This window comes from Lucilia cuprina, chromosome 2 (genome assembly GCF_022045245.1).
Source record: "Lucilia cuprina isolate Lc7/37 chromosome 2, ASM2204524v1, whole genome shotgun sequence".
Classification (NCBI taxonomy): Eukaryota; Metazoa; Arthropoda; class Insecta; order Diptera; family Calliphoridae; genus Lucilia; species Lucilia cuprina.
The window spans coordinates 25,964,729-25,977,878 of record NC_060950.1 but is presented as its reverse complement, the minus strand read 5'-3'; the positions used below and the strand labels follow the sequence as shown (position 1 = coordinate 25,977,878).

General features: G+C 33.0%; 2 protein-coding genes across 2 annotated transcripts; both read left to right on the top strand.

Moving 5' to 3' along the window:
• Nucleotides 1-2,573: 2,573 nt before the first annotated feature.
• Nucleotides 2,574-5,619, top strand: LOC111678888 (chitinase-like protein Idgf1). The gene is made up of 3 exons (XM_023440331.2): nt 2,574-2,849; nt 2,916-3,467; nt 4,896-5,619. The coding sequence occupies exons 1-3, from the start codon at nt 2,732-2,734 to the stop codon at nt 5,546-5,548; spliced, it is 1,323 nt and encodes a 440-aa protein (XP_023296099.2). The 5' UTR covers nt 2,574-2,731; the 3' UTR covers nt 5,549-5,619.
• Nucleotides 5,620-6,191: 572 nt separating this feature from the next.
• On the top strand, nt 6,192-12,545 carry LOC111678893 (chitinase-like protein Idgf2). Its single transcript, XM_023440336.2, has 3 exons — nt 6,192-6,416; nt 11,196-11,753; nt 11,821-12,545. Exons 1-3 carry the CDS (start codon nt 6,311-6,313, stop codon nt 12,471-12,473), a joined length of 1,317 nt encoding a protein of 438 aa, XP_023296104.2. The 5' UTR covers nt 6,192-6,310; the 3' UTR covers nt 12,474-12,545.
• The last annotated feature ends 605 nt before the right edge of the window (nt 12,546-13,150 follow it).

Here is a 13,150-nt window from a genome sequence, read left to right as displayed (position 1 = left end):
GCCAGCCAGCCGGACAGACGGACGGACGGACATGTCTTAATCGACTCAAAAAATGATTCTGAATCGATCGGTATACTTTAAGGTGGGTATTGGACCAATATTTTTTGTTACAAACATCAGCACAAACGTATAATACCCTCCCCACTATAGTGGTGTAGGGTATAAAAATAAATCACATTTTATTCGTATACTTGTGTAGGGTATTACATGGTCGACCTCGCCCGACTATAACCTCTTACATGTTATTTTTTTAATTGTCTGGACTTTAGTCTGGACTTTAGTTTATTCTAGAGATTAGACTGTAATCTATTCCAAAGACTGGGCTATAGTATCTGAACTACAGTCTAGTCTATAAACAATAGACTTTTATCTATAGTCTTCCTTACTGTCTATAAACCGTATTATAGTCTAATATATAGTCTGAACTATGAGTCTAGTCTACAATTTGTGCAACAATCTTGTCTAAGACTATATTTGAATCTACAGTTTGTATCGAATCCGAACTATAGACCAGGAATGTGATCTAGTCTATATTCTAGAGTAGTCCATAGATTATTGTATATATATATAACTAGCTATAACCAGTGTGCCTTGCTATCCTAAAGTCTATACCAATTAAAACATGTGAGAATATTTTATTCGGCTGTGCCGAATCTCCTATACCCACCATCAAACTGTATGCTGTAAAAATTAATGCCTTGTCAATTATAGACCAAGATCTTTAGAACTAACAAAACATAGGCGCCATTCAAGTGGCACACGGTGAACTATATAAAAAGTCATACATAAGTTAAATTAATTCTTACAAAGTGTTGTACGAAATTTTACTGTGATATATGGTTCCCCCCGGGGGCATGTTACCTTGGCGAAGACCTCCGCCTTGGTGTTATTGCAATCCCGGGGTATAAAGAGGGCCCAATACCTCCAATCTGAACGGGATTGAAAAATTGGTGTCTCAGTCTACTGCTTGGCTTAGTCCTTGCATAGATTGCCAGAGGTCTGACCAGAGCACCGCATAATCTGGTACTACGGGTGCCCAGTTGCCCGCAAGACTATGTCCTGGCTGATCAGTTATTTGAGGTTCCTTCGGGAACCACATAGTGGCTGTTGGTTGAACCCAAATTCGCGGGAAGAGAATAAGTGGCGGTTAAAAGACTGATGCATTATAATAGTCAATATTTCGGGATAAGGTTCGGTGCTGTTGCCGAAAATCAACAGATACCCCACAGAGGAGTGACTGTGGGACTAAGCGTTGGAAATGAGTTGGTATCAATTGTATATGATAAAGAATGAATGTAGAGGTATGCGGGACTCATCCACCCGTATACCTAAATGAATGTGTCGTATGTTTTTCTCTATGAATATGTCGAATAAATGAGATGTGTGCTGGGTTGAATGATGATGGATGAAAGATATCATATACAAGAGGTACCGATTAAGTTTCCTTCCTTGTCCAGATATGTTCAGAGTTTACTCTGTTCATATTCGACTTGCCACAGCGTGTCACTGTGAGTAAGAACGATGTCTACGGCTTATTGACCCTACTTTCATAAAAGATCAATTTCAGAAAATTACTCTAGGGATAATGTCAAATATAAAATTCGCTTCGCAGATGAAAGAAGACATAATCGAGTACAAAAGGAATTAGATTTCTTCTACAAAATTTTATAAGGATTAGTTCATAAATTATGTCCTCTTTGACAAAATGACTTTAATCTTGATAAATGACTTATAATATAAGCGTACCGGGAAAAATTTACATTGAAAAGTATTGAGTTAAAATGCTAATAAAACCTCTTGTCACCACTTCTTCATTAGCATTTTAACTCACTATTTTAACACGGTGATGTCATTGGAAGCAAGTAATTCTATGCTCGCTTACAAATAGGGAGTTAAGGAAATATATTTTGCTTACAAAGAAGTTGTTGAGTAAGTTGTTTTGTTTTTAGTAATAAAAAGGAGCCAGTGAGATACCGATCCAGAGACTTCGGTTTGTTAATTAAATTTAATACTCACTGCACCACTGCTTACCTGATTTATTGGGCGTCAAATAATGGTTTTTAGATACAAAATTAATGTACCCAGGAAAAACTTATGAAAGTACAACCCATACACAAAACACAAACATGACAAAACCGAAAATAAAGTACTTCTATATCAGATTAAAGTCATTACTCGAGTACTTGAAAGTAATGCAGACGGTTAGTAAATAGTCATTGAAAAGTAAGTGGTTATGCAAGTACAACCGAGTTTTTGCTGGTATTATGGTGAAATTTAACACAAACTCGCTTAATAACTCTCTTATTAAGCAGATATAAGTCCATAATTGAACCTAGTTGATAAAAATTCTCTATTTCAAAAATCACTTTAATTTCGTATAATAAAACAAAACTGTTATCAAACAAATAAGAAGACCTTCTGAAATTCTCTTTAATTTGGTGTTCGGTATACGTATGTATGTGTAACTTGTTATAACATTAAAATTTTAAAATAATTTTGCTGGGTTATATCATTCATTTATTAAAATCATGAAAAAAAAACAAATCAAAAATATTAAAAAAACAAACCTCGGATTTGATAAGAAACTTGTCTTGAAATAATCGTAATAAAAAATTCTAACATCGTATTTTAGCCATTAAAACTGCCAGTCAAAAATCAGTTGCAATTTAAAACTCGTTCGAAGCACTACAGAGAACAATTATTGAAAAATCGTCATAATTCTATATTAAATATGAAAAAGCTATTAATTAATTGTTTAGCACTTTTGTGCTTAATACAAATTTCCTTGGCTCAACAGACAAATAAACGATTAGTTTGTTATTACGATTCAGAAAGTTCCACAAGAGCAGGTAAGATTTTGTGCAATTTAAATTCGTGTACAATCCTACTAAATCATATATTTATATAATTAACAGCATTTGCTCAATTACCACAACATGAATTGGAATATGGTTTACAATTCTGCACCCATTTGATTTATGGCTATGCTGGTCTAACACGTGAGACCTATGATATTTACAGTTTGAATGTAGATCGTGATATGTTCCACTATCGTCAAATAACCGCTATGAAAACGAAATTTCCTCATTTGAAAATCTTTTTAAGTGTGGGTGGTGATAAGGATATCGATTCAGTGGATCCCAATAAATACATACACTTTTTGGAGGGTGGTAAACCTATATATCAAAATTTCATACACTCTTCGATTAATCTACTAAAGACTAATGGTTTTGATGGTCTCGATTTGGCTTTTCAGTTCCCCCGTAATAAGCCACGTAAAGTTCATTCACAAATTGGTATGGTTTGGAAAAAGTTTAAGAAATTGTTTACGGGTAATTTCATTGTGGATACAGACGCCGAGACCCATAAAGAACAGTTTACGGATTTTGTGGGTGATTTGAAAAATGCCTATAACATTGCTAATTTATCATTGAGTTTGACTGTCTTGCCGAATGTTAATTCAACATGTAAGTATTGAAATTTTTGAATGATTAGTGATTAGTTGTTGATATCGTAAAGTATTTCACGATTTGATGTGTAGTATGGACTATATTGTAGACTATATAACGGCTTAAACTTCAGTCTGCACTATACTATAGATTATAGTCTTTTATAGTCAGAACTAGAGTTTAGCCCAAGATCCAGACTAGAGTTTAGTCTATAGTCGGGACTGTAGTAAGGTCTATATAGTCTTGTTAATAATTTGAAATTTAGTTTGGACTATAACTTGATATGAATTAACATCTAAAGTCTCGACTATATTCTAGACAGTAATCTATACTATAGCCTGGTCTAGTCTTTAGTGAATTATAATGTGGACTATAGCATGATTATTCTTCACCTATGTATTGATGGACTGATTACTAGTCTGGTCGAAAGTCTAAACTATAGTTCAGACTATATAACGGCTTAAAGTATAGTCTGCACCATACTATTAACTATCGTCTCTTATAAAGTCAGAACTAGAGTTTAGGCCAAGATCCGGACTAGAGTTTAGTCTATAGTTGGAACTATAATAAGGTCTATATAATCTTGTTAAGAATTTGAAATTTAGTTTGGACTATAACTTGAAATTAATTAACATCTAAAGTCTCGACTATATTCTAAACAGTAATATATTCTATAGCCTTGCTTAGTCCTTAGTGAATTATTATGTGGACTATAGTATGATTATTCTTCTGAACTATAGACTAGTCTAAAATGTGGTCAATAGTCTTTAGGCTAGATTATAGTCTGAACTACAATTTAAGCTGTAGTTTTGAATGCATGGATATTCAAATATAAAGTCTGAAGGAAATGTCAGGAAATGATACTAATCTAAATTCAGGACTACAGTTTAGTCTAAAGTTTGTACTAAAGTCAAATCTGGAGCTTACAAGTTTGAAATTTAGTTTGGGTTATAAAATAAGATTGGCTTAAATATAATCTGGTCTATATTCTAGAAAATAGTCTAGAATATATTCTAGAATACAGAGTACTTTAGCCTAGTAACAAGTTTGAAATATAGTTTGGATTATAAGTAGGTCTAGATTTAAATCTATAGGTCTTAACTATCTAGACGATAGTTTAGAATATATTCTGGTCTCAACTATATATTTAGGTTTAGTTTGTGCAATACTGTTGTCTATTGTCTAGACTACAGTCTATACTGAGATCTAATTCTTAGTCTATTTTACATTCCGAACTATTGTCTAATAATTAAGACTGTAATCTGAATTATAATGTAGCATGAACTAGTCTACAATCAGGTCTTTAGGCTGGTCTATAGACTGGTAAGTCCGAACTATAGACTTGTCAATAGTCTGGACTAGAGTATGAAATACTGCGATCTAATAATCAAGTTATATTTCATTCGAAACCTAATCTTATTTTCATACATCTTTACATCCTTCTAGGGTACTTTGATATTCCCAAAATCCACAATCAATTCGAGTATATCAACCTGTTCGCCTTCGATTTCCTTACACCCGAACGTAATCCTGAAGAAGCCGACTATACAGCACCCATTTATCTCAAAGATGAACAGAATCGTTTGCCACACTATAACATCGATTTTCAAGTACAACATTGGATTACTAATGGCTGTCCGGCAAATAAACTTAACTTGGGCATTGCTACTTATGCACGTACCTGGAAAATAACTACAGATTCTGGATTGACGGGTATGCCAGTAGTGCCAGCTACCCAAGGAGCAGCAGAAGCAGGTTTACAATCGAAAAAAGAAGGTCTCCTCAGTTGGCCTGAGGTATGTGCCAAAGTTACCATAACTCCAGCTGGCGAGTATAGAGGTGCCAATGCTCCCGTACGCAAAGTGACGGATTTAGAGCGAAAATATGGTAATTATGCTTTTCGTCCAGCCGATGAAAATGAAGAACATGGCATTTGGATAAGTTTTGATGATCCAGATTTTGCTGCCATTAAAACTGAGTATGCCGTTCAAAAGGGTATGGGTGGTGTGGCCCTGTACGATATAAGTTATGATGATTTTAGAGGTTTATGTACGGGAGCCAAATATCCCATTTTACGTTCGGTTAAAAGTTATTTATAGATTATTTTTAGTTATTAAGGAAATTTCTAGATTTTAGTGAAAAAAAATATGAATATATTTTTATAAAACAAGCCTCGTTATTTATTATACAATTTGCTTAGTATTGACCTTAAGTGTGAGTATTTTTTTTTTCTTACTTGTGTTTTTAGAGATTAAAACATTAAATAAATAATTTATGCATGATCAAATACTAAGAAATTGAAATAAATAATTTTTAATATTTATTTCCCCAATCGTAGTTCCCCGTATCATCTAAATCTATATACTTTGCAAACAAACTCCAAACAATAAAAAAACAACTACAAAACTATATTTAGTTTACTTAAAGCTAAGCGATAAGCTGATTGACAGACTGACGACTTAGCATACACAATAGTGACGTGATCACTATAGTTGTTCTGGCGCGCTGACATTGTCATTGCTGACAATTCTGTCAGCTTTGAGAAAAATATAAACAAACCGAAATTTAAATACTTTGTACTATTGTGCTCAGCATCATAATGTTATCTTTATCGTTTTTAAAAATAAAAGCTTTAACTCGAAAAGTTCTAATTGTCTTTTGTTCATTTATGTAAATATAAAAAAATTTTAAGTTTTAAATGCTCCATTTAAGCTTTATTTTATAATAGAAGAAATTTAGTATCATTTAAACTTTTAGAGATTACGGTTGTTATAGCGCTTCGTTGATTGTCCCTATTCGTAAATATTCTTATTTTCGTTCGTTCCAGCGAATAACTGATCAAAAACATAGAGAAGAACATCATGAAATTGCTGATTTTATTATCGCTAGTAGCCGGCATTTATGGCGCTACTAATGGTACCGCTAATCTTATGTGTTATTATGATTCGGGCAGTTTTATACGTGAAGGTAAATTTCGAAATATTTTTATTGATTAAAAGAAATAATTCAGAAGTTTTAAATGTGTTTCAATTATACAGTAAAGGTTAAAAATGCAATACATATAAAAATGTTAGGGGCGAAAAGAGTGCATTTTTGTGAAATCCAAAAAAAAAAATATTTCAATACATTTCTCTTTAACAAATACTGATTACATTAAAGTTATTTTCAACTTAATACACTGATTAAAGCCGTTTTCACTATATACAAAAAAAAAAAATGAATTGAAATGCAAATGTTCCAACCGGTCGAAAACAATTGAAGTCGTTAGATTACTAAGAATATTTTGGATTCTCTTAAGTCAGTTTAAGCAAGCCTGGTCAATCTTAGATAGTTACGAAAAAAATTCAACCCAACGATTTGTGAACAAGGCGAAAATATGAAACATAACTTTTGACTTAAAAGACAGTCATAACATGAGATGCCAATTATTTCAAATTACCAGCGAATAACAAAATATTTAATAAACGTTTAAACATTTAAAAGCCGGAAATAATTTCCGATATAACAGTTCCTAAACAATAGCAAATATTTTCACACATATTCTTCGCACCTTTATTTCTGAAATACGAACATATATTGAAATACTTGTAATGGTAATGGTTCAGACCTATCAAATAGATAGATATATATACAGATAGATAGATAGATAGATAGATAGATAGATAGATAGATAGATAGATAGATAGATAGATAGATAGATAGATAGATAGATAGATAGATAGATAGATAGATAGATAGATAGATAGATAGATAGATAGATAGATAGATAGATAGTTAATTAGTAAGTTAGTGAGTAAGTTAGTTAGTTTGTTAGTTAGTTAGTTAGTTAGTTAGTTAGTTAGTTAGTTAGTTAGTTGGTTGGTTGGTTAGTTAGTTAGTTAGTTAGTTAGTTAGTAAGATAGTTAGTTAGTTAGTTAGTTAGTTAGTTAGTTAGTTAGTTAGTTAGTTGGTTAGTTAGTTTGTTAGTTAGTTAGTTAGTTAGTTAGTTAGTTAGTTAGTTAGTTAGTTAGTTAGTTAGTTTGTTAGTTAGTTAGTTATTTAGTTAGTTAGTTAGTTAGTTAGTTAGTTAGTTAGTTAGTTAGTTATTTAGTTAGTTAGTTAGTTAGTTAGTTAGTTAGTTAGTTAGTTAGTTAGTTAGTTAGTTAGTTAGTTAGTTAGTTAGTTAGTTAGTTAGTTATTTAGTTAGTTAGTTACTAGTTACTTACTTAATTTGTCAGTTACAAATAATAAAATTAGAAAAATGTTATTCATATCTTTAATGTCACAACAACATTGATCGGGAGTATTTGCAAAAAATAAATATAGTTCTCAATAAATAAAAAACAAAGTATTGACTTAATTACTATTGTTTTTCGTAATTAGTCAATAGTTTTTTTTTACAATTCAATAATTAAACAAATGAGTAAATATTGTGTAATTTAGCTGCAATAATGAAAATTTATTAAGAAATAAAGTAAATTTGTAGTTCGTTTCTAGTATAGATTTAGAACAGGTGCGGATCCACGGGGGGCAAGGGAAATTAAAAATCCACCGCAAAAAAAATCAAGCTAGATTCTAGGCTGATGTAGAGTTAAACTATATGTTTTGGTGATTTCATTTATAGCAGGTACCTATATGCAACTAAATCTCAAAATTTCTAATTAAGCGCAAAGCTATAATAAATATTTTTATTAGGTTTTGTCACACACTGTAGCAAAGTATAAAAAGTAGAGCAAAACGAAGCATTCAATGAACTATAAATAACATGGGTCAGTAGCTTATCAATGTATTGCTTTACTTACAACTTCTATACATAATACTAATAAATATAAAATTAAAAAAAACCTACTAGAGTCTTAAATCTATTATAAAATTCTAGAGAAATCATTTAAATAACAAAAAAGCCCCCCAGCCCCACGGTGTTTACTAAACAATGAAAGCGAAAACAGAATAAATAAACAAAAATGTAAACAATTTAAATAAATAAGAATAAATAAACAACAAAAAAGTTCTTTTGTGGTCGTCGGTGCTAAAATGTCAACTAAATAGTTAAATGTTATTAAAATTTAATTGAAATTCTCATATTTCAATGAGAAAAAAACACGTCGTCGTATGGCACCTGATTAGCATTTATTACGTTTATGAAATGTTCAGAGAGGAAACAAGTGTATTCATTCAATGAGTCATAAAGTCGGAAATAAAACCTGTATCTACTTAGACTTATTTAAATGACTAAAGTATCGTATTTACTTAATTATTAACAATAAATCATGTAAACCATTAAACGCTTAAGTTGTCGCTGGAGTTTGTACGAGATCATAGGAAATAATAAATAGAAACAGTTTGTGAGACAAATTAAGATTTATTTTATGTACGATCATATACAATACACAAGTTTTACAATGATCATGTATGAATATTTAATGGAATTTAAAAGTTTGTTTGTTTTTGTTTATAGTAAATGGGCGACAGTGTTGTCAACTTTTAAGTTTTAATTTATTAAACCATTAAAATGTTTTATTGCCTAGTAAGGCCCCAAAGTATAAACCTTTTCCCAATGATTTTAAAGTCATCAATAATGATGTTTGATAGTTTGCGAAATTCTTCAATGAAGAACGCCGGTGGCAATTTTTGTACAATGGTTCTGACCGGTCCATGCACAAGAACTTTGCTGGAGTACTCGAGCTATCTAATCTCTTGGCCATTGGATGGCCTCTGTTGATTCGGCAACAGCACCTAGAGACGTAACCGGTAGACCGATGTACGATCCATCAATAAGCCGTGGACATAGTTCTTACTCACAGGGACACACTGTGGTAATTCTGATTTGAACAGAGCAAACTCTGAACATATCTGGACAAGGAAGGAAAATTCAGTGGTATCAAATGTATATGATACCTTTCATCCATCATCATTCAACCCAGCACACAACTCAAGTATCTAGCAACAGCATCGAACTTATCCCGAAATATTGACTATAATCATGCATCAGTCTTTTAACCGCCACTTACTCTCCCCGCGAATTTGGGTTTAAACCACAGCCACTACGTGGATCCCGAAGGAACCTCTTCCAACTGACCAGCCAGGATATAGTCCTGCGGGCAACTGGCCACCCGTGGTACCAATTTATGCGGTGCTCTGGTCTGACTTCTGGCAATATATGCAAGGACTAAGCCAAACAGTAGACTGTAACCAATTTTTCAGTCCCGGTCAGACCGGAAATATTGGCCACCTCTTTATACCCCGGGATTGCAATAACACCAAGACGGATGTCTCGCCAAGGTAACATGCCCCCGGGGGGAAGCACACAAAGACATACAAAAACTTCATCTGACATATTTAGTTCTTTTTTATTGAAAATTTTGTCCGAGCTTTATATAAATAAATCTCTAGGTCCATATGCCATATCAGCTTATCTACATCATTACTCGCACACTAGTTTATAAACCCTTTTAATCTTTCCTACCGAGTTGGCATTTTCCTTGCTTTTGGGAAATAGTAAAAGTTCAGCCAATTCCTAAAAAAGCACTTCTCGAACCCCAAAAAACTTTGTATCATGCAATTGTGATTTACTCCCCGTTATCGAATTTTATGAAAAGCTTTCTTAACTTAAAGATTAACATTGACGATATACAATACGCTTTCGGACTGGTCATTCTACTGGAACCATAATGGTCCATATGACTGAATAGTGATGTAGATCAATTCACTGCATGATAGTTGCACTTAATATTTCAACAGCATTTGGAACGAATTTTCCCTGGTCTCGAACTTCTCCACGACCGTTCCAGTAAAAAGATTCTTTTGGAGTTAATCTCACAAGATTTAATAGGATTAGATCACTTCATTTGAATGAATTTTTTTAGGGTTTTTAAAGAAATGTTATAAAATTCTTCACCACGTTCGATCTAAGTACTTACTGCTTACGCTATCTATAGCAGATCTAAAATGGAATTTTTTTTCCCACATTAGAACTGAAGCAGTAAGGACTTGCTTTTACTTAGAACACAGTCTGAAATTTGGAGGCTTATCTGCAATAAACACGTATTAACCCGATCGCTGATATTATCTTGTATCTAGATCGCACATTTTTGACCGTAAAACAAGACTCTTACTTTGTTCAGATAAACTTGTTATTGATTGACTTAAAATAACTATCGTGATCAAATTAGGGAACTCATCACCTACAATAATCAAGATAGATCCATATTCGAACCTATTCTGTTTAGCAATCCTTTTTACAGTATCTTTTTCTTACGGAAATTACAAAGAATTGATCAATAAATGGCAAGAACCTCAATGTGAAATAACTTTCCCTAAATGAATAAAACGTCATGTTATAAATTTGTTCGCTTCAGTTGCAACTCAAGATTATACTTCACAATTTATATTTGCAGTTAAACGAAATGTACTTCTAAATTTTGACTTGGCTTTGCATATGGGTAAATATTTCTAAAAGAAAAGTATTTGTCCAATTTGCACCCATTTCTAAAATATACTAAAACATTACGTCGCAATAGGTCCACGTTTAACAAGATATTAATAGCATGCTGATTAAATTTCTTTATCTAACATCAATGCATAACGTGATAAACGCTACGTTAGCCACACAGTTATTTACTCTGTGATGTCACACCGGCTTGTGTTTTATTTATATGTTTTTTCAACCTCAATTTATCATAGTTAAAAGTGTTAATTAAAATGTTATAATAAAATAATGGTATTTATTACTTCATCTCCTCTGTTATTCTCTTCTCTTCAATACAGGTTTGGGCAAACTGTTAAATCCCGATTTAGAACTTGCTCTACAATTCTGTTCGCACTTGGTTTATGGTTTTCTGGGTGTCAAACCTGATATATATCAAGTCTATAGTTTACATGAAGATTTAGATGTACACAGACATCAGTTTTCCGAAATAACTGCGTTAAAAAGGAAATATCCTCATTTGAAGATATTACTCAGTATTGGTGGCGATAAAGACATAGATCCAGATCATCCTAATAAATATATTGAACTATTAGAGGGTGAACGTGTCAAACAGACCGCCTTTATTAATACCGCCTATTCGATGGTACGCTCTTATGGTTTTGATGGTATCGATTTAGCTTTCCAGTTTCCTAAAAATAAACCACGCAAAGTTCATTCCGATATTGGTTCTATCTGGAAAAAGTTTAAGAAAGTCTTTACGGGAGACTTTATTGTGGACCCCAATGCTGATATGCACAAGGAGCAGTTTACTACTTTGGTGCGTGATTTGAGAAATGCCTTGAAACCTGATGGTTTAATGTTGACCCTAACAGTGCTTCCTAATGTAAACTCGACTTGTAAGTTATATTAATATTAAAAAAAAAAATTACTAGATTATAAATCGCAATAATATACATATTTTAGGGTACTTTGACGTCCCTGCCGTCTCTAGTTTGGTTGATTATGTCAATTTGGCCGCCTTTGATTTCCTTACACCTGAACGCAATCCCCAAGAAGCCGATTACACTGCTCCCTTATATGAACTATACGATCAAAATCGTTTACCTCACTATAATGCCGACTTTCAAGTATCTTATTGGTTACAAAATCAATGTCCAGCTCACAAAATTATTTTGGGTATGACTACTTATGGTCGTGCTTGGAAGCTAACATCTGATTCCGGCTCTACTGGTGTCCCCGTAGTTCCCAAAACTGAAGGTCCCGCTGAGGCTGGTATGCAAAGTCAAACACCTGGTCTCTTAAGTTGGCCAGAAATTTGTGCTAAACTACCCAATCCGGCTAATGCTTTCCTTAAGGGAGCCGATGCTCCTCTTAGACGTGTTAGTGATCCCACCAAACGTTACGGCACTTATGCCTACCGTCCAGCTGATGATAATGGTGAAAATGGTATTTGGATCAGTTATGAAGATCCCGATTCTGCTTCGAATAAAGCCAGTTATGTTAGATCGAAAGGTCTAGGTGGCCTGTCTTTGTTTGATTTAAGTTATGATGACTTCCGTGGTCTATGCACCGGTGATAAATATCCTTTGTTAAGAGCCGCCAAATATCGTTTATAATCGTTTAAATTATTTTGAAGTTTATGTAAATGAAGGACTAAATAAAGCAAACAATTTAATTATTTTACTGAACTTGTTATTGCCTTTTGAAATTATGGACTAAGAATATGTCACGACTAAACTGGACTAGGACTAGACTAGGACAGACTAGGACTAGACTAGGACTAGACTAGGACTAGACTAGGACTAGACTAGGACTAGACTAGGACTAGACTAGGACTAGACTAGGACTAGACTAGGACTAGACTAGGACTAGACTAGGACTAGACTAGGACTAGACTAGGACTAGACTAGGACTAGACTAGGACTAGAATAGGACTAGACTAGGACTAGACTAGGACTGGACTAGACTAGGACTAGACTATGAGTACATTATGACTTGACTAACCTATAGGTTGATTATAAACTTTTCTGACTAAATTTTGTTCGTCGTAAATATTGGAATATTAATAATTTAATGAATCCGCGCGTTTTGAAAATTAGCAATAATTAATAAATAATTTGTTTTTGTTCATATTTTCAATAAAAATTTGGTTTAGTATTCTTTCGATGAAAGCATTTGATAAATATGTTTTTATTGCATCCGAAAATGTTCGAAAATACAGATATTTTTAATTACAGAACGTGTTTGGTAAATTACATTTAAATGTGAGTGTAATTCGCACTAATGAAGCTTT

What these genes read in the sequence shown, in the direction of transcription:
- LOC111678888 (XM_023440331.2), top strand. Translation starts at nt 2,732, where the DNA reads ATGAAAAAGCTATTAATTAATTGTTTAGCACTTTTGTGCTTAATACAA. An exon ending in AGAAAGTTCCACAAGAGCAG is followed by an intron (nt 2,850 to 2,915) that starts GTAAGATTTTGT and finishes TATAATTAACAG; the next exon opens with CATTTGCTCAATTACCACAA. An exon ending in GCCGAATGTTAATTCAACAT is followed by an intron (nt 3,468 to 4,895) that starts GTAAGTATTGAA and finishes ACATCCTTCTAG; the next exon opens with GGTACTTTGATATTCCCAAA.
- LOC111678893 (XM_023440336.2), top strand. Translation starts at nt 6,311, where the DNA reads ATGAAATTGCTGATTTTATTATCGCTAGTAGCCGGCATTTATGGCGCT. An exon ending in GGGCAGTTTTATACGTGAAG is followed by an intron (nt 6,417 to 11,195) that starts GTAAATTTCGAA and finishes TCTTCAATACAG; the next exon opens with GTTTGGGCAAACTGTTAAAT. An exon ending in TCCTAATGTAAACTCGACTT is followed by an intron (nt 11,754 to 11,820) that starts GTAAGTTATATT and finishes TACATATTTTAG; the next exon opens with GGTACTTTGACGTCCCTGCC.